Genomic DNA, 27238 nt, shown 5'->3' with positions numbered 1-27238 from the left:
CCTAATAATGGGTGCTTCTCAATACTCAAATACTCAAATACTCAAATTGATTCTTCCTCGTTGCTAGTCCGTCCTCCAGCTTGTGACCAGGAAATCGATCAAACTCAGCCATCTTGAAGGACGTCTCAATTCTCTATTTGCACCACGAGGAAGTGAGAAATGAGCAGCGAGAAAGCTTCCAGGGGAGTCATGAGCGAAGATACACAGGTGTAACCTTCCCTCGCATCCTATGGGGTGGAGCTAAGACGCGAGGAAAGGAAACGAGGATGCACAATTTAGAAATGAGAAGCACCCCTAGTTGTGCAAATATCAAATAATCAAATATGGCAATCATTCTATCAGAATCACAATATATGATTTATTGAGTAAAATAATACTTTATATCCAGTAAACAGCTTTCTGCTCTTTAAATATGTTATGTTAAATATGCTCTATAATAGTCAGATTTCTTTAACGCAGTGTAGTTCCTCCAGTTTGTAATAGTGACCATAGGTGTGTCCCAGTTCACGTAGTTATGCACTATTCTATGCCGTTTTGTAGTATAAATAGTGTGAGTAGTGTGTTCACACTGAAAAGTACAAAAATAAAAAGTGCACTTTAAATGCCTGGATGATGCACTACATTAACCGAAATGTTGGACAACCGTCGCAACTTTAATTAAGTAGCGGAGAGGGGTGAGCTAACAAACGCCGATGTTAAATGACAAAATAACCTTATAAAATTCATACACTACACGGTTGAGTATATAGTGCATAGTGTATAGTGCGTCATTTGGAACACAACTCATTTAAGAGAAACCCATGTTAAGCTTGAGGGAAAAGCAACTGTTTGTGTCTACTGGCCATCAGTTTATTTTGTAAGGCTGAAGTTTCTGCTTGGGGTCATAATAGCCACTGGGGTTCAGGGTATTTTCTTTCTTTCTTTCTTTTTTGACACTTTCAAGATAAGCACACAGGCCATCAGGAAACACACCTATATAGAGACACACACACACACACACACATTATCTGGCCCCTTGTTTATCTCCTCATCACCAGGGACCCAGTGCCACTCAATAGTCTGTTGCTAGGCAACCCAAACCATGGCTCAGATTGGCTTCATAATTCAATGGCTATCTGGGCGAACAGGGAGGATGCAGGGTATAGCAGTGGTCCTCACGAGGAATACTAATGATCACAAGTGTTTCTTCACCATGTAAGAGCATTTTTCATATATTTCTGTGAGTGCTGCTCATCTTCCCCATGACGTGATGAGTTTTGTCAGACTAATGTTGTACATGGTCAATATAATCTGCATTATTGTTTTATTGTAAATTCATTGTAAATTCCAGACTGGCTCACTTAATATATTCTGGGAATCATGTAGGTCTTTGGCAGAATGATACTCTAAAATGTGAACATGAGCATATTAGAAAGAAGAGGGAACAGTGAGCGAGAATAAGAGCAAAAAAAAAAAAAAGATTTCAGTGCAATGAGTGGAACCAATTAGGAGAATAAGATTTTAAAATGAAACAACAAATAAAGCTTTAGTCTTCAAAAGCAGCTTCAGTGTATGCAGACTAAACATCCTACTCTGCCTCCTTTTGACTTGAAACCTGCCATGTACAAACTTTTTACATACGCACCAGACACATGACATAACCACCAGCGAACGGACCTTTTCACTGCCTCCGTGTCGGTTTCCATAGCAACCTCCCTCACTGTCGGCTGCCTTTTTTTCCAGCCGTCTCCGGGAATAATCACACTCTAATTACAGTCATTGCACTCAAATATAGACTCGGCTGCGCTTTCTTCTATCCCACGATTCCTCGAGCTCTACACTGTACAACCATAAAACAGCCTTAGGGAAATAGAGTGAGTGGTAATATAAAATCTATCAGGCAGTTTGAATTATCAAACATGATACATTTGCTTCCCACTTGGTGGTAAATGATATGCCTCTAGAACTGTGCACTTTGTCACTCATTTGCAAAATGCTCTTTGTACTGGCTACGATAAGCTTAATAACAGCTCTGAGACCCCTGGCAGGTCCGTCGTCAAGAAAATCCTGGACTGCTCTATGATCAGTATTGTGGCCATTATGTCCTTTGAAAGATCAGAGCTGAAGTGAAAATGAAGCACATAGATTGACATTTCACAACATTTGACCTATTCAAAGAAGGTTTGGATCACTCAATCTTGCTTTGTCATTTTGATCAAATATCTGGCCACACAGAGATAAATGGTTTCAATCACGTCAAATTTCGACCTTATACATATGCAAATCAATCATATTCAAATCAGCATTTCTAAAACTGCTTAGTATGTTACTGAAAATGACTAGCTATTTTAAATATTTCAAAGAAACACACAATAATGTCACAACAAACTAAAGCTTGAAAAGGTAGTCATATTGTGAGAATTACACCATAACTAACCAATAAACATTAAAAAAGTACTTTACAGTTATTAACGGACACTGTGTCACACTTATATAATATTATATGAAGAAAAAATTCTATTTCTCTCTTATAGTGTTAAACATTATATAATAGTGACAATACAATTCAAGACATATACCTTAATGTGCTGTAATTCTTGTGATCTACCACAAGGAGGAGCCTTAACAAGGAAAAAAGGGAGACTGTTACACTCCTGTTGCAAGATCACAGCAACCCCCCTATTGGGAAATGAATGTGTTAAAGATTTTCATGGTTTATATTAGCTGTGGATACTGTCTAAATCCATTGTTAAGGATGATGGCTCAAATCTTTTATACAGTACTGTGCAAAAGTCTTTAGCCACCATTAGAAGTTGTTTTAGCAATGGTAAAATGACCATCTAGAATTATTTCTCAGTCTCTTTATTAGAATATAACTAGAAAATACAGGAAATTTGTATGCAGTATTAAAAAAAAAACAGAAAAAATAAAATCAGAAAAAAACATCTTCTGTAGGCTAAAGTGGCAAGTATTTAGTGACTTCCCATTACACTTGAGCATTAGCAGGAACCCGCTCTCTTAAACCTAAATGGAATGGAAAAGAACTTGAAGGCCAAGAAAACTTTCAAAATCTGATGAGAAGTTTCTCAGAGTTTCTTCTTTGAGAAACCAGAAGTCGTCCAGGAAGTCACACTAAATACTGATTTTTGCTTGAAGCCATTTTGTTCAGAATTTTTTTCTATTTACATTTTTTTGTACATATTTCCTGTGTTTTCTGTTTGTATCTTAATAAAGAGACAGATAAATATGGATGGTCATTAAAACATTTATAAAACAACAAAGCTGGTGGTGGCCTTAGACTTTTGCACTGTATATCTAAGGTGGCCTATTTTCTGTGAATGTGCGAGACTTACGATTCATTAGCCGCAACAGGTAAATAACTAAAAGAATAACAAAGTGTAGTAAATTGTAAAACTATTTGCACTACAAACCAATGTGTTTATAATTATGACAATACATTAAAGTAATATGGTAAGAAATACAAGTTTGCAATATCAAGCAGCATCGAGCCGTTTAGTACAGCTCAAAATAAGGTGGATACTGGTCTTACTTTAAAAATAAGGTGGACACATACATACATATGTATATAGCACAACCCTGTAGCGTTAACGATAAAGATAAATATACAGTACATATAACAATAAACTACAGTGATATTTACAAGGTGGTATTTTATTTTATTATTAATTGTTTAATGTATAAACATAGCTCCACTAAGAGTAAGGACTAGAGATAATTCAAAATATAAAAAATTATGTACATTCTAAAAATAGATCAGTAAAACACATTTCTTTCTCAGACCAGAAGCCAGTTGTTGATATTGGCATCACTCTAACTGATGGATCTGGCATTCATATGCCAGCCAAATGAAAGTATTATTTTAGGCAAATGACACTACATACAAATAACTGAACAGACTGAGAGCAAGAAAGCAGACCACATTTTAAATCATTCGCTGAAACTACTGAACTGAAACAAACAGTAGGAAAAAATGCAAATGCATAGTGACTAGAAAACTTCTATTCTAGCACATACATTAAATATATCTAAATAACTAGTCTGCCAGTGCATTTGGCAAAGGCAGAAGAGAGAAAATTGAGACATTAAACTTCTGTCTTATATCTAAGATTTTCTCTTTTTTCAAAGCACCGGCATTAAAAGTAAATTCTGGATGTCAGACTTGCTAAAAGGCTTTCTTTTCTCATATCTTCTGTTTCCCCATGAGTACACAGATTATAAAGCATTTCTTCCGTGAAGAGACAGGACAATATTACAGCACAAAGTGTGTTTAACCTTGTCTTTCCCTGTCCAGTCAGTTGAGGTCACTGGATCTGCTTTAATCAGAAATCTTTAATGGAGTAAAACATAAAAAAATTGAAATATCTCCTGTCCTCCTCTCAGGTTATGATTCTTAACCCATCACATTAAACCCATATTTAACGGAGCTGCCATCACAAGATGGCGAGGATTTGAAATGAATTGCTGTAATATAGCCAAAGATTCACAAATAACAATAACTCACAACTTCCTCCTTGATGGTTGTTTCAATAAGAGAGCAGGTCGTGAGGATGCAAACGGAGCTCTTGGGAATGAGGCAGTGAAGCACGTCTCCCATTGACAATACTGAGGCAATTATGCTAATCGATGAAACAAGTGAAACACTATGTTGCAACCAAATCGATAGTACTTCTGATTAGTAATTTATTTTCCCTTTCTGCCAATCAAGACCTTAGTGTAGTCATTAGATGGGCAGATAATGACAGAACAGGAGGCTACGGTTGTATGTGAGAGACAACAGCCACAATGAACAACAGAGAGCTTGAAAATTATTCAGATACCCAGTCAGCTGTTCAAAGATGTTAAAACCATTACTATAATGAGTCTCAGACAGACCACACGGATTGCCGCAGAAAATCGATTTCACCATGCAGAGTGATACTAATGAAGATAAAGAACAGCCAGTGCCACAGAAGAGGAGTCCATTTTTGCAGCATTAAGACCCACAAATTCAGTAGATTATCTGGATATGTTGAGGCCTTTGTTCATTGAGGCAATTAGTTCATTTGCAGATCTCACTGAAAGTTAAGCCAATACAGCAGTGTAATGGTTACTAAGACATTATGTACCTTATAGACAATGCAATATTATAGGTGTTCGACTGATATGGATTCTTTGATGGCAGATTTTGATGTCGAGAGCAGGGTGGTCGATGGCCGATATAAAGCTGACATAAATTATATCACACTATTCCGTTTAAAGATAAAATGCTGAACGAAATTTGTATTTATTTTACATAATTTTATAAATAATTTGAATGACTGCATAACTGATATAAATATATGACAACAGATCAATGCTTTTCTCATGACAGATTTGCAGTTCTGTTTTTTTATTTAATAAAGTGAGAGAGAGTCTCTATTCATATGCATATAGAAACACCTGGAAAGCAAGTTCCTATGTTGAAGGAGCACTACAAATATTGGTGTATAGTGTTTGTGTTATTTGGTTATGAACTGTTTTTTCAGCGTTATTCACAATGAAAGCCAAAATCTGTGTTACTCAAGCTAAGACCAAAGGTACAAAATATAACATATTGACTAACTACAGGTTCCTTCTAATGATAAGACCAAAGGTCCTTTGCCTTTTACTGATTGGAAATACATTTCTATTCTTCAAACTGGCAGTAATATCACCATAATGATTCCCCTTACTAACATTTCATTTCTGCATCACAGCATGGAATACAATATGCGGTTTTATTTTTTAGTTTTTCCTTTTCTGTTTCTTCTGTTATCCCCATTTCTGCATGCTTAACTGAACATGTTGCAATTTATAAATAGATATGGCACCTTATGAGGACGTTTGTTCACACATCAGAGTGAGAGCTTAGGTTACAATACAGCAAGCCAATTACACCAAAATTACTATTTCATAAAAACAACAAGCCTGGCTTCTTGTTTTGAATAGAGCACAGTTCATATTTCAATTTTTAAACCGTAAACCATGCAATTTTGCACGTTTTGCATTGAGAGACAAAAACCAAGAAAAACGGTTCACTGTTCATGCATCAACTCTACTCAAACTAAAAGCTAATTTCACAAGAAATTTCAAATAATTTCTCATATTTTTCAGATTTTAACGTAGTTTTCATGCAACAGAGTTCTGGACACTAAGAACATTAGTTAGAATCGGTCATTTTTATATTTGGAACATTTATATGATCATCCTAAACGTATCAAAACAGCTACTAACCTTTTCTTTTTAGTTTAAAATGTATTGATTTTGAATTATCAAAGCCACAGTGAAAATGACATTGGAAGCTTTTTCAGGGTCTTACAATATCCTGTCCTTCAGCAATTATGCTTCCAACACAACAGACGCTGGTCTAATGGCAGGAAGCGATTCGTAAAAGATAAAGTTCAGAGTACAGAGAATGTCAAGTGGTTTGGCACTGGTCTATCAGTCTGTGAAAATACACATACATACAGCTCCTGTCCAAACAGAAAAGGTTAGATTGTCTAAGCAGATAATGACTTGCATTCTAATCTTGAAAATACAGAGTGTCCTGTGTAGGCTTGTGGTTACAGTCTGCTAGACATTTTCTTTGATCTTTTTTGAATGATCAATCGTCTCTGGGAAGAGCCGTCTAATAGGTCAAGAGACTAATTGGCAGCTTTTCTGCAAGTTTATATAGTTTCTGGAAACCCCGGGCAACCATGGTCAAACCATCAGTCACTTACCCTTTACAGAGACAGGTTTAGCTTGTTTAACTCTTATCTATTTAATTGCATATGTAAATAATGGCCTCTATAAATGTGATCGACTGTCCCTTGAATTGTCCTGTTAGTTCATCCAGCTTTCTTTGAAGAATTTCACTTCAACCTTTTTCATTCCATTATAACAATGCAAGCCAGCAATATTGCAGATGGCAGTTAGTTTGTGGTAAAATAAGGGACAGGAAAGCTGTTGGCACATAGCATGTCACGTCCTCAAACACACTGAAAAATATGAATTGTGTGTCTGATTTTACTTGCGCCTTTTTCACATCTTAATATGATACCCCTTGATACTGAAGCATTTTCAAATACTAGACTCTGCTTTATGGATGATCTCAGTCTGTAATTATCATTCAGAGTGGAAGAGAGATCACAGAGGATCAATAGCTGGCAGTTAAACAAGAACAAATAAATCAAAACTGAAATGCTTTTAAAAGAATGTGTTCAGGCTCATATTCCTGCCTCTTTTCCAACATTACTGGGGATCTGAACTGACATGCCATATGTTATGTTATCTGAAAGCCAATTCATGTGCATTGTGGTATTTGTTTTTAGTGATTAACCCTCTGGGGTCGATGAACGCGCTGGCGCATTTTGGTGGATTTTTTCCACATAGCAACAAAATCAACTTAAAATGCTCAATTTTTTGTCATACAGAAGCGAGTAATACATCATTCAAAACTGTAAAACTACTTTTATTTGTGTACACTCACAATAACAACAAAACTTTGTGCTTTTCTAAAATAAAGAAAACACACAGGGTGTGCTTTCTGCCGTCTCAGTCTCTGTGAACTTCTTTCTGAAACGTGTCACAAAAATGAACCGAAACTCAGCGAATACTTGCCACACAGACATGAAAGATATGTCTTTAGAAAGCTTGAAGTGTCTGCTTTTAAATTAAGTCATATCAAAAAACAAATATTCTCTGTTTATGTAATCCGTATGAAACCAACGAGAGGTACACTTTCTCCCCGTCTCTGCTCATTATTTTTAAAGTATTAGCTCACTTTAAAATGAAAATTACCCCATGATTTACTCACCCTCAAGCCATCCAAAGTGTATATGACTTTCTTCTTTCAGACGAATACAATCGGAGTTATATTAATAATCACCCTGATGCTCTAAAACATTATAATGGCAGTGAACGGGACCAAAGAGTATGAAGCTCAAGAAAGTGCATCCATCCATCATAAACGTACTCCACACAGCTCCAGGGAGTTAATAAAGGCCTTCTGAAGCAAAGCAATGCATTTGTGGGTGAACTAACCCTTTAAATATGGATATTTTTCTTATACAAAGCATTGCTTCGCTTCAGAAGGCCTTTATTAACCCCCCGGAGCCGTGTGGAGTATGTTTGTGATTGATGGATGGATGCACTTTTTTTTTTCGAGCTTCAAACAGGTGGTTTTTATGCACAGCCATTATAAAGCTTTGGAACATCAGGGTGATTATTCATATAACTCTGATTGTATTCGTCTGAAAGAAGAAAGTCATATGCACCTAGGTTGGCTTGAGGTTGAGTAAATCATGATGTAATTTTCATTTTAAAGTGAACTAATTCTTTAATGTGACCACACCCACACGCAGCACATCCAATTCATTTGGTAATTGTCCATGTGAGGCACCCGTGAGTAAACATTTCAATAAACAAAGCATTCATCTGCTTTTCATTGAGTTTGGAAGAATACGCACTGTGAGGAATAAGCCTTGAATTTACCTCAGAAGAAGAATGTGATGCACAGCTTGATCAAGTGGAAGATACCTATAATTTCTGAGTAAGTTGTTTATTCGTACTTACATTACACCGTGTGCAGAATTATTAGGCATGTTGATTTTCTGATATTTTTTTTTCCAGGCACATTTTACCAATTCCAAACCACATCAATCTTAATAACTACTATTCATTTTGTATTTAATCATTTATAAGTGATATATAATTGTTCATTAAGGCTGGAAATGAAAAATGCCTTATATTCATTTGTGCCTCATTATAAGGCAGGTTTTCTTTTACAGGCAAAATGAGCCAAAAAAGGGATTTAATTCAGACTGAAAAGTTAAAAAAATTGCTCATGAGAAGGATGCAATACTAATGCAATACTAGAAATTGCAAAGTTAAGGCATGACCAATGGACAGCAGGGTCAGACAAAAACAGGTGGAGAAGAAAAGACACATTAACTACAAAAGAATTAAAAGGATAGTTCACCCAAAAATTAAAATTCTGTCATCATTTACTCACCCTCAAGTTGTTCCAAACCTGTATAAATTTCTTTGTTCTGCTGAACACAAAGGAAGATATTTGGAAGAATGTTTGTAACCAAGCAGATCTTGCCCCCATTGAGTACCACAGTAGGAAAAAAAAATATACTATGGTAGTCGATGGGGGGGCGAGATCTGCTTCAAATATGCAGAAGATGCTGGAAAATCAAAGAATTTGCAGGACATGGAGGATTTTTTTGAAGTCTAACTGCTCAGGACAAACAAGGGACTCATGAACAACCATCACAAAACAAACAACCAGTCATGGATTATCCAGGTAACGACACACAGTATTAAGAATCAAGGGTATGTAAACTTTTGAACTGGGTCATTTTTATAAATTCAGCTATTTTTTTGTCTTGTGGACTTTATTTAAACATCTGTTATATATAATATATGTATATGTATATATATATATGTGTATATATATATATATATATATATTTTATCTGTTATATATAATAGCTTATTCAGGACAGTACTAAAAAAACAACATGCAATTTTCACGATCCTTCTTATTTTGTTAAAATTATTAACATTTTTGCATATTCTGCAAGGGGTATGTAAACTTTTGAGCTCAACTGTATATATACATACATATACATCAGGGGCGTTTCCTCCGAGGAAGCAAGGGAGGCAGTGCCTCCTCAAAAAAACTGGATGAGAAAATAATCAATATTACAAAAATAAAACAATGCAAACGTTACAAAATTTGACATTAAAAAGTGTAAAAGTCACTCGTTTTTCTAAAGAAACACTGTCAAACAGTGACACCCGCAGGTGAAGTTACAGCGGGGAGTCCGCGTCTCTTGTGTCTCCCTTCAGCTCATAGAAACAAAGCAGAGCCCCCAAAGCGTGTGGTGGGTTTAGTGGGGGGTAATTGAGAATGAATGGGGGAAAGTCACGTGAGAGGAGGAAATGCCTCAATTGCGTTATGATTGGATATGGTCGGTTACGATTGGACATGATTGGTTTGTGCGATAAATCCCGCCTCTTGTTTTCATGCGCGTTCTTGTCGAATCGGCCTGAATGAAGACAGTGATGACGTTAATGGGAAGACTAATTAAAAAGCAAGTAAACCACTGTCACTTAGATATCACCGCTTTATTTCATGTCAAAATCAAACTCGAAATGGCCTGAAAACATGACTGCAAGGGTTTTTAGAATCAGCGTGGTGAAATTAAAACCACATCTTTGTGTCTGTGAGTGAGTGACCAGTGTGTACTAGCTTGATGATTTGGTGTCGGGGAGCTGCATTTCATTAATGGCATCATGAATTCACAGATGTACTGCTCTATACTGAAAGAGAAGATGCTAACATCACTCCGTGCCCTTGGTCATCGTGCACTTTTCCAACATGACAATGATCCTAAACACACATCTAAGGCCACTGTTGGATTTCTGAAGAAGAACAGGGTGAAAGTGATTCAGTGGCTCCTGATCTGAACCCAGTCGAACACCTATGGGGAATTCTGAAGAGACAAGTTGAGCATCACTCTCCATCCAGCATCCAGTCTCTAAAAGAGGTCATTCTTGAAGAATGGGAAAAGATAGATGTTGCAAAATGTCGCCAACTTGTTCATTCCATGCCTAGAAGACTACTAGATGTAGTAGTTTTTGTTGTGGGGTGTACTCATTTTTGCATCACCCTAATTTGAATAAAACTGAAAAATCTGTAATACAAGTTATATTATTAACCTTACTTTCATGTTATAAGTTAAACAGATGTTATATTAAACTTAGTCAACATTTTGGAAATTGTTTTTGTGTTCATTGAGATATTGTTTATAATGTTACTTTTCAAAGGGGTGTACTCATTTACGCTGAGCACTGTATATATGTATGTATGTATGTATATGCTGTCAATTATAGTTTTTTGAAAGAAAATAGGAATCGGTACAAATCAGTATCGGCAGGTCAGTTGCAAAAAAACATAAAAAAATCAGCCAAGAAAATTGCAATCGGTGCATCTCTAAATGGTACATTTAATAAGAGTAGAATATTTACATTTTCCCTATAAAATTTTTTGCATACTGTTGTTATTAAAAGTTAATTTTATCTGCATCTCAATTCAAGCTCAGTGGTTTACTGTCAAATTTCCAATAAACAAACATGTTATATTATTAGTAACTGCATTTATTAATGCAAAACATTTTTTTTTTTTTGTAATAAATTTTTATAAAATTTCATAGTAATTTTATGATTAAAAATCCCTCCAGCGCCACCAAACCAGCCACCACCATCTGTAGAATTTAATAGCACCGGTGCCACTGCTCTCAAATGTTAGTCTGGAGCCCTGATGAGCTTTAAGGCTTGTCATCGATGATGGTCAGGCTGTCACATACCTCCTGATAGACGTGACTATGGCTCAAAATGTATATCATTTTTTTATGTAGACAATGAATCTCACTTTTAAAACTACTGTAGGCATAGATACTGTAGGGAAGCACTAAATGCCCCCACACAAACAACTTCACCTGAATTAAAGTGTTACTGAAAGAAGTTGTTATTGATGTCCACACAATGCTCTCAGTGTGCAAGTCCTTGATAATCACATATTTATCCAGTAATGCTTTCACACAGGCACATCCACAGGCACATCCTCAGAGTTAATGTAGAAACTACTGTCAAGTGCATATCACATAGTCAACATTGGTGCAATTTTCTATCTCAAATGTAATTCTAGCACACAGTATAAAGTAGTACAACGTGACAATAAAATATATTCTGCATGGAACACATTAAACACTTCCTAGTCTCACAGAGCCAGACTTTTGACTACCGGTGTAAAGTCTGGTCTATTTCACAGCTTATTCTAGCCAAGAACCACCCACTAAAGATGTGAACAAACCGTCTGACTGTTATAACAGGTGTTATATTTAATAATCAGAGATAGCTTTATTTTCACATGATATTTAGTGGACAGTGAATCTGAAATGGTCTGAAATCACAATAATAGACTGGCAGGCAAAAGTTTTTGATGGCACAGTGGTCTCTGTGAATGTCTATATAGACATTTCCAAAAAAATAACTCAAATATTCAAACATACAATTGTGCTCATGGATATCCACATTATTTGCTAATAATCTTTATGTACCAAACATTTGATACCTCAAACTAGGGATGGGCATTTTTCAAAAATATTGTATTTAAATATTTGGGCTAATAAAAACGAATATTCGTTTATTTAAATGACGTTTAACGAGAAAGGCGTTATTTTTTAATCAGCAAGTTTTTGTCACAATTTCTGAACAAGTTTACGATTAGGCAATATACACAACAAGCTTGTTATATATACTGAGGTTTTCTTTTAGCAGAAAACATTAAACAATATGTGTAAACAAAAAAATATAAAAAAACAAAAGCATTTAAGCTCAAGCAGAGCGAACGGGAAAAAATGATAATAAAGCAGACTGTGGCAATTATGGTACAGAACGTACATATAGGGCACTATCATACACCCGGCGCAATGCGGCGCCAGGCACGCCGCGAGTGTTTTTTGCTAGTTTCAGCCCAACGCAGTTATCATTTTCACCTCCTGCGCCACGTTGTTTAAATAGCAAATGCATTTGTGCCCATTTGTGCTCCTATATTAAAATTAAAGGATTACAATGTAAAAGATTATTATAGTGTGCATAATGATAAAAATGTTTTGGTGGAATCCGGCTTGTCCCGTAGATGGTCTGCTCGAGCATTTTAACCTTGCGCACGAGCAGATCCGTTTCCTCGCTAGAGAAGCGTTCAGTTTTTCCGCTTGCAAATTCCGCCATGTAAATAGCGAATCCACAATGGTGCGAGCGCAACTGGCTTTTAAAGGGAATGGGAGATGAGACTCTGATTGGTTTATTTCACGTTACGCCCAAAACACACCCATTACTCATTAAGAGAATAGGGACAACCCTTTTAGACCATGCGCCGGGCGTGCCGACCATTTTTCCCGTCGTTGAACTAGCAAAAGAGGATTCGGACACACCCTAGTTGCACCTGCACCGTGCGCTTTAGACCATGCGCTTAGATCGTTAAAATAGGGCCCATACACTCGAGAGTCTGCATATGGTTATCGTGTTTATATTGTTTCACATGTTCATGTTGAGAAAAACAATAATATCCACATGCTCGGGTGAAAATTGGCTCCACAGTCTGATAACAATAGGTAAGGCCGGCTGCAGTGAAAAAGCACACAGCTGCTGACACAGACGTTACAGGGACACAAAGATAACAAAGCTACGTTTCTTACAGCACTTTGTGTTTTCTGTTCTTAAACCCATCTCCCTCGATGAAACTTAAAGGAATCATATGTCTCAAGATCATTTTGCTATCAGATAAGTTATCTTCTTGACCCACTCAGGGGTACAGCTGCGCTTACCTGCAGTCGTGAATGCAGTGACGGACAGCTGTCTTTCCTCATTCGACTCGTGTTTGGATTTCATGTTATTTCTCATTTTGGTGGTGATACTATAACTCAGTTTCATTGGTTCATTTGATCAAAAGTAACTCCATTTTGTAATATTATTTAGTAAGTTCATTTTGATCTAAGTAATTTCAAAGTTTGCAAGGCAGAGGACAACGTTCTGTGATCAAATACAATCAACTTGTTAACACGCTCCACAGTGCCACCCAGTGCATTTAGTTATAACTGTGAGTTTTGTGCTTGGGATTTATCATTGATTCACTGCATTTACGGCCCACAAAGCAACGTAGTAAAATTCAAATAGTATTTTTATTTTATTTTTCGAATAATAATTACAGATCGAATATTCGTGCACACCACAAACCACAAACCTCAAAAACTCTGGCAAATACAAAACGATTAGTTCCTCCTCAAAAGTGTTCAATGTAGAAGCCCAGTGCCTTGTAAACACAGCGGTCAAATAACTTGCGTGAGAAATTAATATTGTCAATCCATTGCTCCATGTCCACACAGTTGTGTGCACTAAACAGACGCTGAACACAGTCAAAATGTGCCATTGGAGAAGCGCTAATTAAACGTCTGTTTTCGTTCACTGATTTTGGCCCTCCAAAACCATTTTGGTTCGAAACTAAAAAACAGCTGTTTAGGCCAAAATTTTTGGTAGCTGAGATTTTGGTTGTAATGAGAGGATTTGCAAAAGTGCAGAACTTAGCACTGGACAAAACCTCTGGCATTTTGGGAGATGAATGGAATCTAACTTAAACACATCTGATTGGCCGTTGCATTCAAGAAATCAACAGATATGTCAGTTATTGTCTACATTGCTCAACGCTGCAAAAACATAGTAAATAGACACCTTTGACGGTCTTAAGAGTGCAAACACCAAATGTCTTTCGCCAAATGATGTTTTAGTACTTCTAGTTCTATCTACTTTTACCACACCGGGGGGAGTACTCTGGGTTCGGGCCAAAATTCCGAGCTCGGAGCCCTCTCCCGGACAGCACGTCAAATACGCATAACTTTACTCTATTTAATTATATGTATATGTGAACATGTGAATATGCTATTATTATGGAGAAAACTGATCCTAGACCAGCAATTATGGGCAGCTTTTCCTTCTCAAAGCAATCACAAGCAGCAGCAATCAGTGGTTTGAGCCAGAAAATTCCACACTAGTCTCAAGTTTGTGGCCAGGGGAAGGCTAAGCCTATGCGTACTTGCTTTACACACTTGATTTGTGTGTTCCGAAGGTGAAAGAAATTTTCGTGTGTTTGGAACAACATGAAGGAGACTAAATGATGACCAAATGTTCATTTTTGTTTGAACTAACCCTCTAAGGACTCACTGACAAACTACTGTGGAAAAAAAAAAAAGCACTGAATCAGTCCACATTTCAAATCTCTGGCCATTCGTGCACTGTCTAGATTATTAATTGAACTGTCAGACTGTACCACCTCTTTCTGACTGATGACTGTTCTAACAGTCCTCTGGAGCTCCACGTTTCCTCCACAACTCCTGTGTTTCTGTTTCCGTTTTTTTTTTGTTTTTTTTTCAGCTGCAGGCTGTTCTAACCCATGCCAGAATACTGGGTCCAGCACCAGCTTCCTGTCTCCAGACTGCTCTTCATTGTCAATGGAGGAGTCATCTGTGAATGTCTGCAGGTGGCATGAGCAGGTGTTGTGCTTATATATCTATTGTGCAGAGATTAAACAGGAATTGAGACAGGACAATTCCCTGCAGTGCCACAATATTATCTGATAGTAAGGTGATGCAAAATCGCCCACCAGGGTGATTCCCACTCTACTCCAGCTTCTCAGGGTGCTGAAGAGGTAAAGAAGGGTCTGAGGGGTCTCACATGAAGGCGAAAAAACATTTTGCTAGCACACTAGAGCCAACAATGAAAAGAAAAAATGTTTATGAAAATTCATCTTATTACCCTGTCCATGTCATTTTACCCTGTCCATGTTCCTTCACATTATCAGGTTACGGTCTAGGGCTGCAACAACTAATCAATAAAATCGATAATATTCGATAATGAAAATTGTCGACAACAAATGTCATTATCGATTAGTCGCGTTTGTCTACCATGCACGGAAAACTTACACCAGTCGCATCAAATTACAGCACTAAATAACGCATTTCTATGGACAAAATGCATCTAAAAATAGTGGGGGAAAGAGCTGCTGCGGGAAAGGTACCTGATCCAAGCCGCCCAAAACATGAGAATTCTTTATTTTAAGCTTCAAGCTGCATTGGCGGAATGTTTAACATGGCTTGTCCTGTCAGGTGCTTTGACAGATGCGTGTGCTGTTTAATGTGTGATATGATTTCTCAGCGCAAAAGTTTCATTTTACAGTTATATCCTTATCTGTAAGTGTTACAAATTCATGCGAGTAATTCAATTTTGCATGAAGGGTCATACCTGAATGAGCGCCGGCAGACGGGACGCATTAGAGAAGGAGACAATTAAAATTCAGTGCAAAAATATTAATTTTGCTGAAATATCTGTTGGTCTTTTTATCTGATTAATTGATTAATCGAATGGATAATCGACCAACTAATTGATTATTAAAATAAGAGTTAGCTGCAGCCCTATTACAGTTCTGTTTGTAGCCACTGATTGCCTTCATTCTGCTCCAGGTGAGCAGAGTTCAACTCAGAAGTATGAAGATAATGACTGCAGGATCAAGCACAATAAATCTAAAGATTTATTTTCTGTCTCTGTTAAAAACAGTGGATAAGCAGCCCATCCATCAAAATTAAACAAAGCTTGTCACTCCAAATCATTCTCACAGGAACAACAACAACACAAAAAAAGAGAAAAGAAACCAAAGGGAGATAAAAGTCCCATTTCAGTCCTTGGGATATTTCCTTCATAAGTCCTGAGGTTTGACAGCACTCCCAAAGTACTTGGGATTTCACTCTTCACTGCATTTGTTTAATTGAAGTGAATGACTTGAAATGGTACTTATCTTGTTTGGGCTCCAAGTGTATTCCAAGTCAAGAGAAAATCATCACACACAGGGTTTCAAACACAGCATCGCACAAATTAAAGAATTTAACTTTTGAACTGATTTTGACTTCTGACCAAGTTTGCAGGTTTCAGGCTATTTTGGTCAATGCACTGTGCTTCTTTGGTACTGAGTCAACATATTTATACATCAAATTGTCAAAATCAGAGCTTTCAGCATCTGCAAAGTCTGATAACAATTAGATGAGATCACACCAATATTAAACCACTATCATCCAATGATCCAATCAATTTCAGATGGACAAAAAAAAAAATCATGTCCCGCCCTACATTTTTTTTTTTTCTTGTTCGACAAGCCGCTTCACTTGCATATACGTCAAAGTAGGGAAGACGAGATAATAGCAACTTCCATTTTAGACATGTGCCGGTATACGGTAATACGATATATCACGATAATGAATATGCATGATATTGGTATTGTGGGCACTTCAAAATACCGTGAATAATTATTTATTATGAATTATTAAGATTTTTGGAATGCATTTTAAGAATACTTTACCCGTCAACCGTTTAAAATGCACAACACTGCTGTGTGCAGCGTCAAAGAGGCACGCGCACTGATGTAAACAAGCCCAACATGAATGAGCAGAGAGCGCAAAACGAGTGAAGGAGACATGCTGAATGAAAATGCACTTTCACTCTCTGACAGTAGATGGCGCTGATGGAACAGCAGAAATGCAGCGGTTACCCCGGTAACCCACGTAAACAAAGCAGCTGCACTACAGCTACTACAAATGTTTTAAACAGCCTTTCAGATTTTTGTATTTGCTATCGTGTTCATCACATCACCCAATAAGGCTATTTATTTTCAAAAATAAATTTTTATACTTCAATCTGGACTATAACATTCCCTAGATATTGTTTTAATATGTTCTGATTCTTTATTGTTCAGTCACACTTTACAATAAGGCTCCATTATTTAAGTTAATTCATTAGTTAACATAAACTGACAATGAAAAATACTTCTTAAGCATTTATTAATCTTAATTTCAACATTTAATAACACTTTATTAAAATCAAAAGTTGTAACTGTATTACTTAAAGGTGCAATGTGTAAATTTTCGCGACATCTAGCGGTAAGGTTGCGAACTGCAACTAACGGCGCACACCGCTCGCACCCCTCTCTTTCGGAGAAGCTACGGTGGCCGTCTGGTCGACACAACACAAAGATGTCATCATCTGAGATAGCAGAGTAGCCTGTGTGAAGCAATGAGGCTTCTTCTTACTTCTAACAAAGAACGGTCTCTGCTTCTAATAAACCAGACGACTATTACTACTACTTTGTGCATATTCAACATAGTGACGTTTCAAGCTGCCTCTAAAAACACGAACGATTTAAAAGAAGAACAACATAGTGACTAAACAGGCTCTGTAGAATGTTGTCCTTTTAGGGCTGCTGTAGAAACATGCATGGCTCATTCTAAGGTAATAAAAACATAACGGTTCATTATGTAAGGTCTTTATGCACCACTGAAAACATAGTTATGTAAATTATATTGCATTTCTCTCAATAGATCCTCCCAAATTTTACACATTGCACCTTTTAATGGACCTGAGCTAACATGAACAGTTGTATTTTTTTAACTAACTTTAACAAAGAAAATTAGCTTCTGTAACAAATGTAGCTATTGGTCATTGTTAATGTTAGTTAATGCATTAACTAACGTTAACCAATGAGTCCTCTTGTCATTTATAATTCTTTTTGCACTTTAATCTGTTTGAAACATTTGTTTAGCCTACTTTAGATTTTTTTGTGTGTGTGTATTGCTTTATTGCATTTATGTGTTCAGGGTTCTTTTTGTTACAAGAATAAAATTATTAAACCTGTTATAGTATTACAATTTTTTTTTGCAACTTATTTTAATACCGTGATAATACCATATACCGCGATAAAAGCTTCAGCAATTATCGCAACATGATCATTTCATACGTTACATGCCTATTCCATTTCATGGTGACTAAGCTCTAGATGTTGACAAGAAACCATTTACTTGAATAGAATAGAATAGAATAGAATAGAATAGCATAGAATACTTTTTGGGTTACTTGATAATCATGACTAGACCAAAACAAAGCCAAGAAGAGAAGAATTTCAATGCTGAAGCTCAAATCTAACAGAAAACGATCTGCAATCAGGCAGCACAAGGTAAATCTCAGACTATCTTTCTGACACCTAAACATTGATTAGTTCTTTTCACCAACTTGAACTTAAAAAGACTTGACTTCATACTGTAGGTATTCTTCGCAGCCAAGTCCGCATTCAGTCCCTCGCTTTCTCTCTTAAGACCACAGAGACATTGCTTTGCAATATGAGAAATGTTGAAGGCTAGTCCTACACAGTTACTGCCTGGCCTCATTTCATAATATGGACAATCCAGCCTCGTCATCACTTCAGTGCTATCGTAACCATTCCTCATTCAAGCTTTCTGTATTTGAGTATCTATGAGAAGCTCTGCCTTGCTTTCCAAAGATACAATTACATCACATCAGCACAGATAAGGCAATTTAATTAATTCACAATTTAATAATTAAAACATAATTTCAAAATAAACGTTGATTAGATTGTTCAAGACAAATAAATAGGCTACTGTAAAAAAAAAAAAAAAAAAAAAAAACATTAACTTGATACTTAACTTCTCACTAAATAGCGCGCACACACACAAACTTTTTACTTCGAACTCTGAACCTTACTTTTGCTGCATTTATGTTTTGCAGTTTTTAAAGTGTCGGTTTGATAAGAGCAAATATTCCCAAAAAATAAATCTAAGACAGATAAATGAAAGAAAGTTACACACTGTAAAGCTCATTGTAGGTAGTTAGAGTGACAGCTCGTTTTGGAAAAGACTTTATCTGTGAGCTTTTTGCAGTTTTAATTAGAAGAATTTACTTTAAATGGTGCACAATGTATAATCTTTTAACGACTCACCGTTGATGCAGACTTCGTACGACTCACATGCCACCTCTTCAAACAGACAACCTGTGGGGGGAAAAAAAAATCAGTGGAATGGAAATCAGTTATCTGCTGATCAGTATTTGGAATACAACTTGCAAATAATCAGCAATGTAAGAATTAATTAGTAGGACTTTTAATTTGTGCAGTAAACAAGCTTTGAAATAACCTTATTTTTGATACGCTTTGGTTCGACACTGGATGGCTGCTGCTTTTAGCGCATGCAACAGCACGATTGCGAGTGTGATATTTCCAGCACACAATAATTCAGTAAACATGTTAGCATTGAGTAATTGGGGGGTTATGGGCAATTCTGATAATATGAATAATTATAATATTAATTATTCTTTTTTTTTTATTTTTTTTATTATTATTACAAATTTTATTACATAAACAGAAACACTGTGGTGAATGCAACTGTGGAACATGAAACAAAAACACATGTATTTCATGTATTTAACATTGTACATTAATATTACACTGAAGGTCAAAATGGCCAGTGTGCCCCTCTGTGCCTTTGTGATTTATGCTGCCTTCACGTGCTCACGGAATTATCGTAAATACAACTTTCCTAGGTAAAAATCAGACCTGCAAACTCAGAAGAGATGAAAAAGGTGACAAACTAAATAACTGTAGGAGAGTCAGGGGGAATCGTCCTCCATGAGACAATTTTTGTGATTCCAATTTCTATGTGCTACATGGAAAACACAAGATTTAATTCAAGAAAAAAATAAATAAATAAAAACACTACGGCTGGGCATTGACACAAACTTCACAATTGGATTCGATTTCAATTCAGGAGCTTGCGATTTGATTTTGATTACCTTCGATTAAATATTGATTAATTTGGGGCCTGTAAGGTTAAGTACATGGCAAATTTCTTCAAAGAAAAAATATCTCTCAATTAATGCTGTAAACTATACAGAACAACAGATGTGTCATTATATTATTAAAGGTTAAAATTAATCGATTTGTAAGCAAAGAACATGAAGTTTTAAAAACAACGTTATAATACATTTTTAATGACTTAATTATGTTTCTACTCGTTTTTTTAGCCTATATAAACATTTAAATGGTGGCTGTCATAAAACGGATTTATTTAAACATACATTCAATATTGAAGCACGTGTTAATACAAGGGATATGCAATAGACTATAGTGCATATATTTATCAAAATGCTCCTCTCTAAGTTTATTTTTGTAGCTGACTAACGAGTTTTTTGGACACTGTACGCCTTTTCTGAGGTAAATGGGACGGTAAATGTGACATCTGTTTTATTGACGTCTTTCCGTGGTTGAAACACTCATTGAGCGATTACATGAGACATGATACAGATTTCGTTAAGTTGTACTGTATCTTTCAACATACCTTCAGAGGTTCATTCATGTTTCTTTCATGTTGTAGCTAGTAAAGTGGAAGAGATAATCGGTTCGCGCGCTCTGCTTGAACTGATGGCACTGTCACGCGCCACAGAACGCCAGGAAAGATATCGCCACAGAGACGTGACGTCCATGATCTCACTCCAGTTTATGGGAAAGTAGTCCTTTTTCGATTCTTGTGAGGTTTATTGTGATGCTTGTTTTGATTCAACTTCCCGCGTCGACTGTGCAGATATCAACAGCGCAATGGGGTTGTAGGTTGCCAGATTTGAGGTCACAAATGGGTTTGAATTTGTATGATGTGTCGATTGCGCGAGTCGAATGCGTTTCATATAAGATCTGGCTACTGGACAACATTGGAATAATATATTTATGTGATTATTCATATAACGAGGATTGGGCCATACAAATTACGGGAGTTTCCCGGGAGATATAGCAAAATGGGTGGGGGAAATATGGGAGACTCTCGGCAAAAACGGGAGTGTTGACAGGTATGTTTATTACCCGTCTGTTTTGCTTCACCAGGGCAAAATCCACCTTTTCACGTCTCTGAACAACAACAGTTGTGGCGTTCCTAAATGAATCAGTATTGCTTAATGAATCGGTTGAGCAAATGACTCACTTGTTTCATTAAATGATTCAGCTGTGTCTTATTTCAAAGGCTGCTCATTTGCCTCATAAGTCATCGAAATATTTCTTTTCAGAAAAGCAACCATTATAAAATTATTATTATTATTATTATTATTATTATTATTATTACTTTTCTGAAATGAGACAGCCTCAATGACATATGCGGCTGACAAATGAGACACAGTTGTTGACTGAATCGGTTGAGCCAATGATTCAATGACTGACTCAAATTTGTTTCATTCCTGAAAGAGTCAGTGTTTTAAAAGAATCGGAATGTGAATGAATCATTGACTCGCTTAAAAAGACAATCACTTTTCGGCACCCACTGGCGTAACGATGTAACCCTATGCTGTTGAACTGTATTCCAGCACTCTTTACATTTATGCTGTTAAATTTGATCATTTAAATTATCACTCTTATGAATTATAATATATTGTAATAACTGGCAGTTCTTTAGTAGAATGTGGGGCATACCGGAGTTATATTAAGCTAGCATATTTGTACTATGTTAATTATTCGTACAAGCACTCGCGTCCCATACACTGCACAAACATAAATGACTCCAGGCAGAACAAAACAGAAGAAGACAATACTGTTTTTTCTGTTTTTATTCTGAACACAGAATAAAAACTACACAAGTAAGGCCAGATCGCCAAGTCCCTCCCGTACACATCTCTCTCCATGACGGTGAGAGCCACACTTTTTATATAACCATGCGGTAAATGAACCAAACCCACCCAAACTAAATTGAACATAAACACACATAACTTTGCTAAAGCAAAAACCCAGCCATCTTGCTTAAATAACGCATAAATCAACTCAAAACAAACAAATACCCATAAAGCAACCGGCTGCTGGTGTTGAATGCCGGGTCATTACAATATATATAAAGGGGGAAAAGGCACAGAACATTTTTTAAAAAAGAGAGAAAAATGTCAGAGATATATAAAACAATAACAGATGGACAAGATGTTACACATGACAAAGAGGAAGAGAGGTGTGATGCAGCTTGTGATCCACTGAATTCATGTCATTCACAGTCTTTAATGGTTCAGTGTAAAGAGCTGCTCTTGATTCTATCCATTGACCTCAATATAGAGTCATTCATCACTGAGCACCACCTTCCAATGAATCATCTCCGGAGTACATACTGTAAGAATAATTCAGAAATAATGAAAAAAAAAGAAAATGACAAAGTTTTTATAATTATTGTGGACATCATTTCTAGAGAGATGAGGCAGGATTAGATGCGAACACAGACTGCTGAGGGTGAACCGACCAGAACACAAACTGACAAAACAGTTTGCCGTCTCCATGGAGACGGGACTGAAAGGGAGCTCTTAGGTGACAAGAGGAAAGATTACAAAGCTTTGTACATGTGCCTCTGTGTGTGTGTGTGTGTGTGTGTGTGTGTGTGTGTGTGTGTGTGTGTGTGTGTGTGCACATGGCCAAGGGACTCTTTAGCAGCTGTCCTTTGATAAAGCACAAGGGAAAGACAAATGTCCCTGGAAGGGAAAGAGAGAGCGAGAATCAGAGCTCTCATTTTGCCTTTCCCTTTTTCATTACCACATACATTTATTACATTGTACACAGTAGAAAAATGCTTCATTTTTTCCTCCGTTCTCAAGCCTCTGAGATGACTTTATAACCTACACATTTGCTTTATTATCTTTCTCTTTCCCTGTCTGTATGCCCTCACAGCTGTCATTACTGTAAAAATCATAATTCATAAAAGAGCCAATGTCATTGTTGCCAACCCAAAAGTGCAGTGCAGCTATTGGCATGCTGAATCAGAAAGCCGGCTATAATAAATGGCCTGTCAATGATGGAGGGAGGGTCAGGTGAAGATTCTATTAAACATGAAGACAGTCCCGCACTAAACTCTGCTCTAAAGCGCTGTAATTACTTCTGGGCGCTCAAGTCTTATCAAACCACTCAGCCTCTTTTATTAGAACTTGTCAGGATTCTCATCAGCATTCCATATTAATTACCCCCGTTCCACACAGCGACGTCTGTCTGGATAAAACACGCTCTGCCTGCTACTAGTTCCTAAATCAGGTCGATAAAAATATTTGTTATCTCAGAAGAGTGTCCGTGCACACAGGCCTCTGCTCGTTGGCTCCTGAGGTTGATTAAAAGGAAACATAATTAAACAGTAATAGCTGAAATCTATTTTTTTCATCTTAGGGAAGACAAGGGTCTCCCATGGCACAGCGCACTAAAGAGAAGCCCTTTGGCAATAGATTACCATGTTCCAATCTAAATAAAACACTTGTTTTGTGGATGTTAGACATTGTCAGTAACAATACTGTATAATGAGAAGAAAATATGTAAGTTTATCAAGGTATTCAAATATAATAAGAAAAAAATAGTCCAGATTATGTTCAAATCAATTGGTCTAGCAACAAGAATTTTGTAATATTAATACCGAAGTTAAATTAGCTCATTTTCATTACAATCGATACACAAGACGCAAGATGGTAGCAGTTGAGTTTGGATGTAATGCGAGAGCGAGTCTACGATGTGCCACAAGGCACGTGAATTTTACGAAATTGAGTCCTCCCTCAAAATCTACCTGTACATCAACTGTCAGTTAATTTATAAGTACATGCAAATTACTTCATACTACATAATAAAACAAACTGAACAGTGAAATTTCAGTTGATAAACTGTTAATAAATAATAATTATAATAATACTTTAGCAGACTGACATTGTCACGACTGGCTATGATAAAAGCACGACGAAGGAGTATCCAAACACAAACAGTCTTTATTAAAGGTGCAATAGGTGATTCTCTACAGAATTTTTTTTTTGTTATACTGGTTGAAAGTCTCCTCATATCCTGATAGCAATCATTATGTTAAACGGTCTAAATGTATTTTATAAACATATATCGACTGTGGAATGTGTGGGACCATAAGATGTTCATCCAATCTTTCTATTCGGTCCGAATGAAATAAAACAATTTCATATGTAGAATGAGGTAGTTCGCCGTCTCTTGTGACGCTTTGCCGAGAGCAGCTGTGTGTGTGTGTGTGCGCTCAGGTGTTTTGGAGGAGGCGTGGCTTTGGATGGCGATCTGCAGGGAGGGTATGCTTTCAATGCTAGCAGGCTAATGTTAGCATTTCCCTGATCACCTACTGCACCTTTAAATCCACACTGGAGAAACAGAGATAAAGCAAATACAACCACTATACCATAAACACACATAATTGGAAGAACAGAAACAGGTGTAGGATTACTTAAGGAACACAGGCAATTGGAAACAGAGAAGAAACTAAACCTAAAGAAAACATACACGTTACAGATACACAGTGTTGCCATTGATGATATTGAATATATGAGACTGAATGACTGAATGCTGTGATTGACCAATTAGAATTATGGGTTCCTTCCAGAGAGCAGCATGATAGAGTGCAACAGTGGCCCCTTTTTTAGCAGCCTTGAATCACAACATTACAAACTGAAGCAAAAAACTGAATCTGCAAAAAGACTAAGGTACAAGACTGTGTGCTCAGCAGCTTTAATGAGGGAATAAACTACAATCCTTTGAAGCATTGTGAATGACATAAAATAAAAAATATAAAACTATTGGTTAAAAGATGTTGATTATACTGAAAAAAAATTATATTGTGTTTATTGCAAAATATGCTTGTACAAATATTTAGGGTAACACTTTATTTTAGGGTCTTTTAACTAGTTGCTTATTAGCATGCATATTACTAGAATATTGGCTGTTTATTAATACTTATTAAGCACATATTAATGCCTTATTCTGCATTCTTTATCTTACCCAATTCCTAAACTTAACAACAAACTTACTAATTATTAATAAGCAATAAATTAGGAGTTTATTGAGGGAAAAGTCATAGTTAATAGTGAATATGTGTTCCCTATACTAAAGTGTTACCATATTTAGGTATATATATTTTTAGAGTGCAGGGGGAATGACTCTATTACTTCAATCACAGTGCTTCATGGGAGTGGACGGGAACTTAAAGGGATAGTTCACCCAAAAATGAAAATTCTGTCATCATTTACTCACCCTCAAGTTGTTCCAAACTTGTATAAATTTCTTTGTTCTGCTGAACACAAAGGAAGATATTTTGAAGAATGTTTGTAACCAGGCTGCTTTGGGGCACCATTGACTTCCATAGTAGGAAAAAAAAAAATACTATGGAAGTCAATGGTGCCCCAAAACTGTTCAGTTTCCCACATTCTTCAAAATATCTTCCTTTGTGTTCAACAGAACAAAGAAATTTATACAGGTTTGGAACAACTTGAGGGTGAGTAAATGATGACAGAATTTTCATTTTTGGGTGAACTATCCCTTTAAAGAATTGTTCTGGCACGTTTGCTTGTTTAAATTCTCTGATTGTTGGAGATTTTTTGCAAAATCATGGGTAATGCAGTTTTCCATCAGGAACTCCACTGTTAAAGTTGGCATGAAATGGAAGTTGCGATAGTCTTTTCTTCCCTATTGTGACGTATATCTGAGTAAAATGGCTTCCGGATTGAGAAGAATTGTAGAGCGGGACTTGAATTTGTCCATCAAGGATTGGTTGGATTGTTAGATCATTGTGGTTTGCTATTGCTGCGATCTCATGTGAATGACAAGTTGTCCCGTCCTCGCACAAGTAAACGTCATCAGAGAAGAGATGTCATTGCAAGAGGGAAGGGAAGTTATTTTGATTAAAGATTACTAGGGCACACGAATAAAAAAATCATGCATGAATAAATCATATATAATAAATACTTCAATATTACATAAAAGAATAAGAATTGTCCATTTTGATTTTATGGTGACTTTAAACAAGTTTATACTGATGATTAACAACTTTGTGGCTCACAGTAAGTCTGTCTTTAAAGGTTTAAGTTATTGTTAAAAATCAATTCCCCTATGGAGAAAATGAATGGGATTTTTATGAATGGGATTTTAGAACTTGACTGCTGACAACTGCTTCAACATCATACTTTCAGACATGATTGTTGCACTTAGCAGTAATTTAGAAGGAGCTTGTTGGATTGTTGAAAGCATTCATAAAACATGTTTCAATGGAGATGACAAACCATGAGATGCCAGTTGCATCAGCACAGTGTCACACAGAAAGATAAAAATACATTTTAAACAAACATTTAATTAATTCTACTGTTATCTTTTTCTAACAAGCAACACTCTAGTACAAATTACATTTTGTGCTTGAGTCTGATGAAAATTTCTTTCTTACTCTGAGCCACAGGAAGCACACCAGGTGCTGAGCACATCTGACTCTTCACCCCTCCCACAGAAAGAAGCTTTGACTGAAGCCTACAGGCTGACATCTTTATGAAGAATCCATTTTAACGCACCCACCACTCACACAGTGCCTCATTTCCCCAGAGGTTCAGTCTGTGAGGATGAACAACAACAGCAGAGTATGTGAAGTCTCATTCTATGGTGATTAAAGCAAACCTGCAGAACTGCATACTGAATGATGATGGCATGAATTAGTGTTTTTTTTTTTCTCTCAGGCTGGGAGATTTACACACACTTAAATTTCTGTCTTTTATGGATATCCAATGCCTTTTGTGCTAAATAATAGTTTATATGCACAAATCTGGAGCAAAAAAATGCTTGCACGCCATATTAATTCTACCGTCTTAACTACATGTGGTGTGGAAATGGAATTTGGTGAGGTTAAAAATAATCAGTGCCAAGTGACCTGAATTCTAAATTATTAATTCACATCATTTTGATCCATGGAGGATAGGGGGACTCTATTCACTTATGACTGCACTTGTTTAATCATTTTTGTCCTGGTGTCATTGTAGACAATTTTAA

General features: G+C 36.5%; 1 protein-coding gene and 1 long non-coding RNA gene across 3 annotated transcripts in view; one reads left to right on the top strand and one right to left on the bottom strand.

The window, feature by feature from the left end:
- The window catches only part of ptprn2 (protein tyrosine phosphatase receptor type N2), a 179628-nt gene that overhangs the window by 139128 nt on the left and 13262 nt on the right, over nucleotides 1-27238 (bottom strand). For both annotated transcript variants that reach the window (XM_051900568.1, XM_051900567.1), the window contains exon 2: nucleotides 19382-19432. In XM_051900568.1, coding sequence (XP_051756528.1) covers nucleotides 19382-19432 — 51 coding nt within the window. The remainder of the gene's footprint in view (nucleotides 1-19381; nucleotides 19433-27238) is intronic.
- LOC127516192 (uncharacterized) lies at nucleotides 412-27238 on the top strand. Its single transcript, XR_007930946.1, has 3 exons — nucleotides 412-1194; nucleotides 14980-15098; nucleotides 26658-27238. It is a non-coding gene; the product is annotated as an uncharacterized LOC127516192 (long non-coding RNA).

This window comes from Ctenopharyngodon idella, chromosome 7 (assembly GCF_019924925.1).
Source record: "Ctenopharyngodon idella isolate HZGC_01 chromosome 7, HZGC01, whole genome shotgun sequence".
NCBI classification, from domain to species: Eukaryota; Metazoa; Chordata; class Actinopteri; order Cypriniformes; family Xenocyprididae; genus Ctenopharyngodon; species Ctenopharyngodon idella.
The sequence above is the reverse complement of the archived record's forward strand: the minus strand, read 5'-3'. Positions and strand labels throughout refer to the sequence as shown.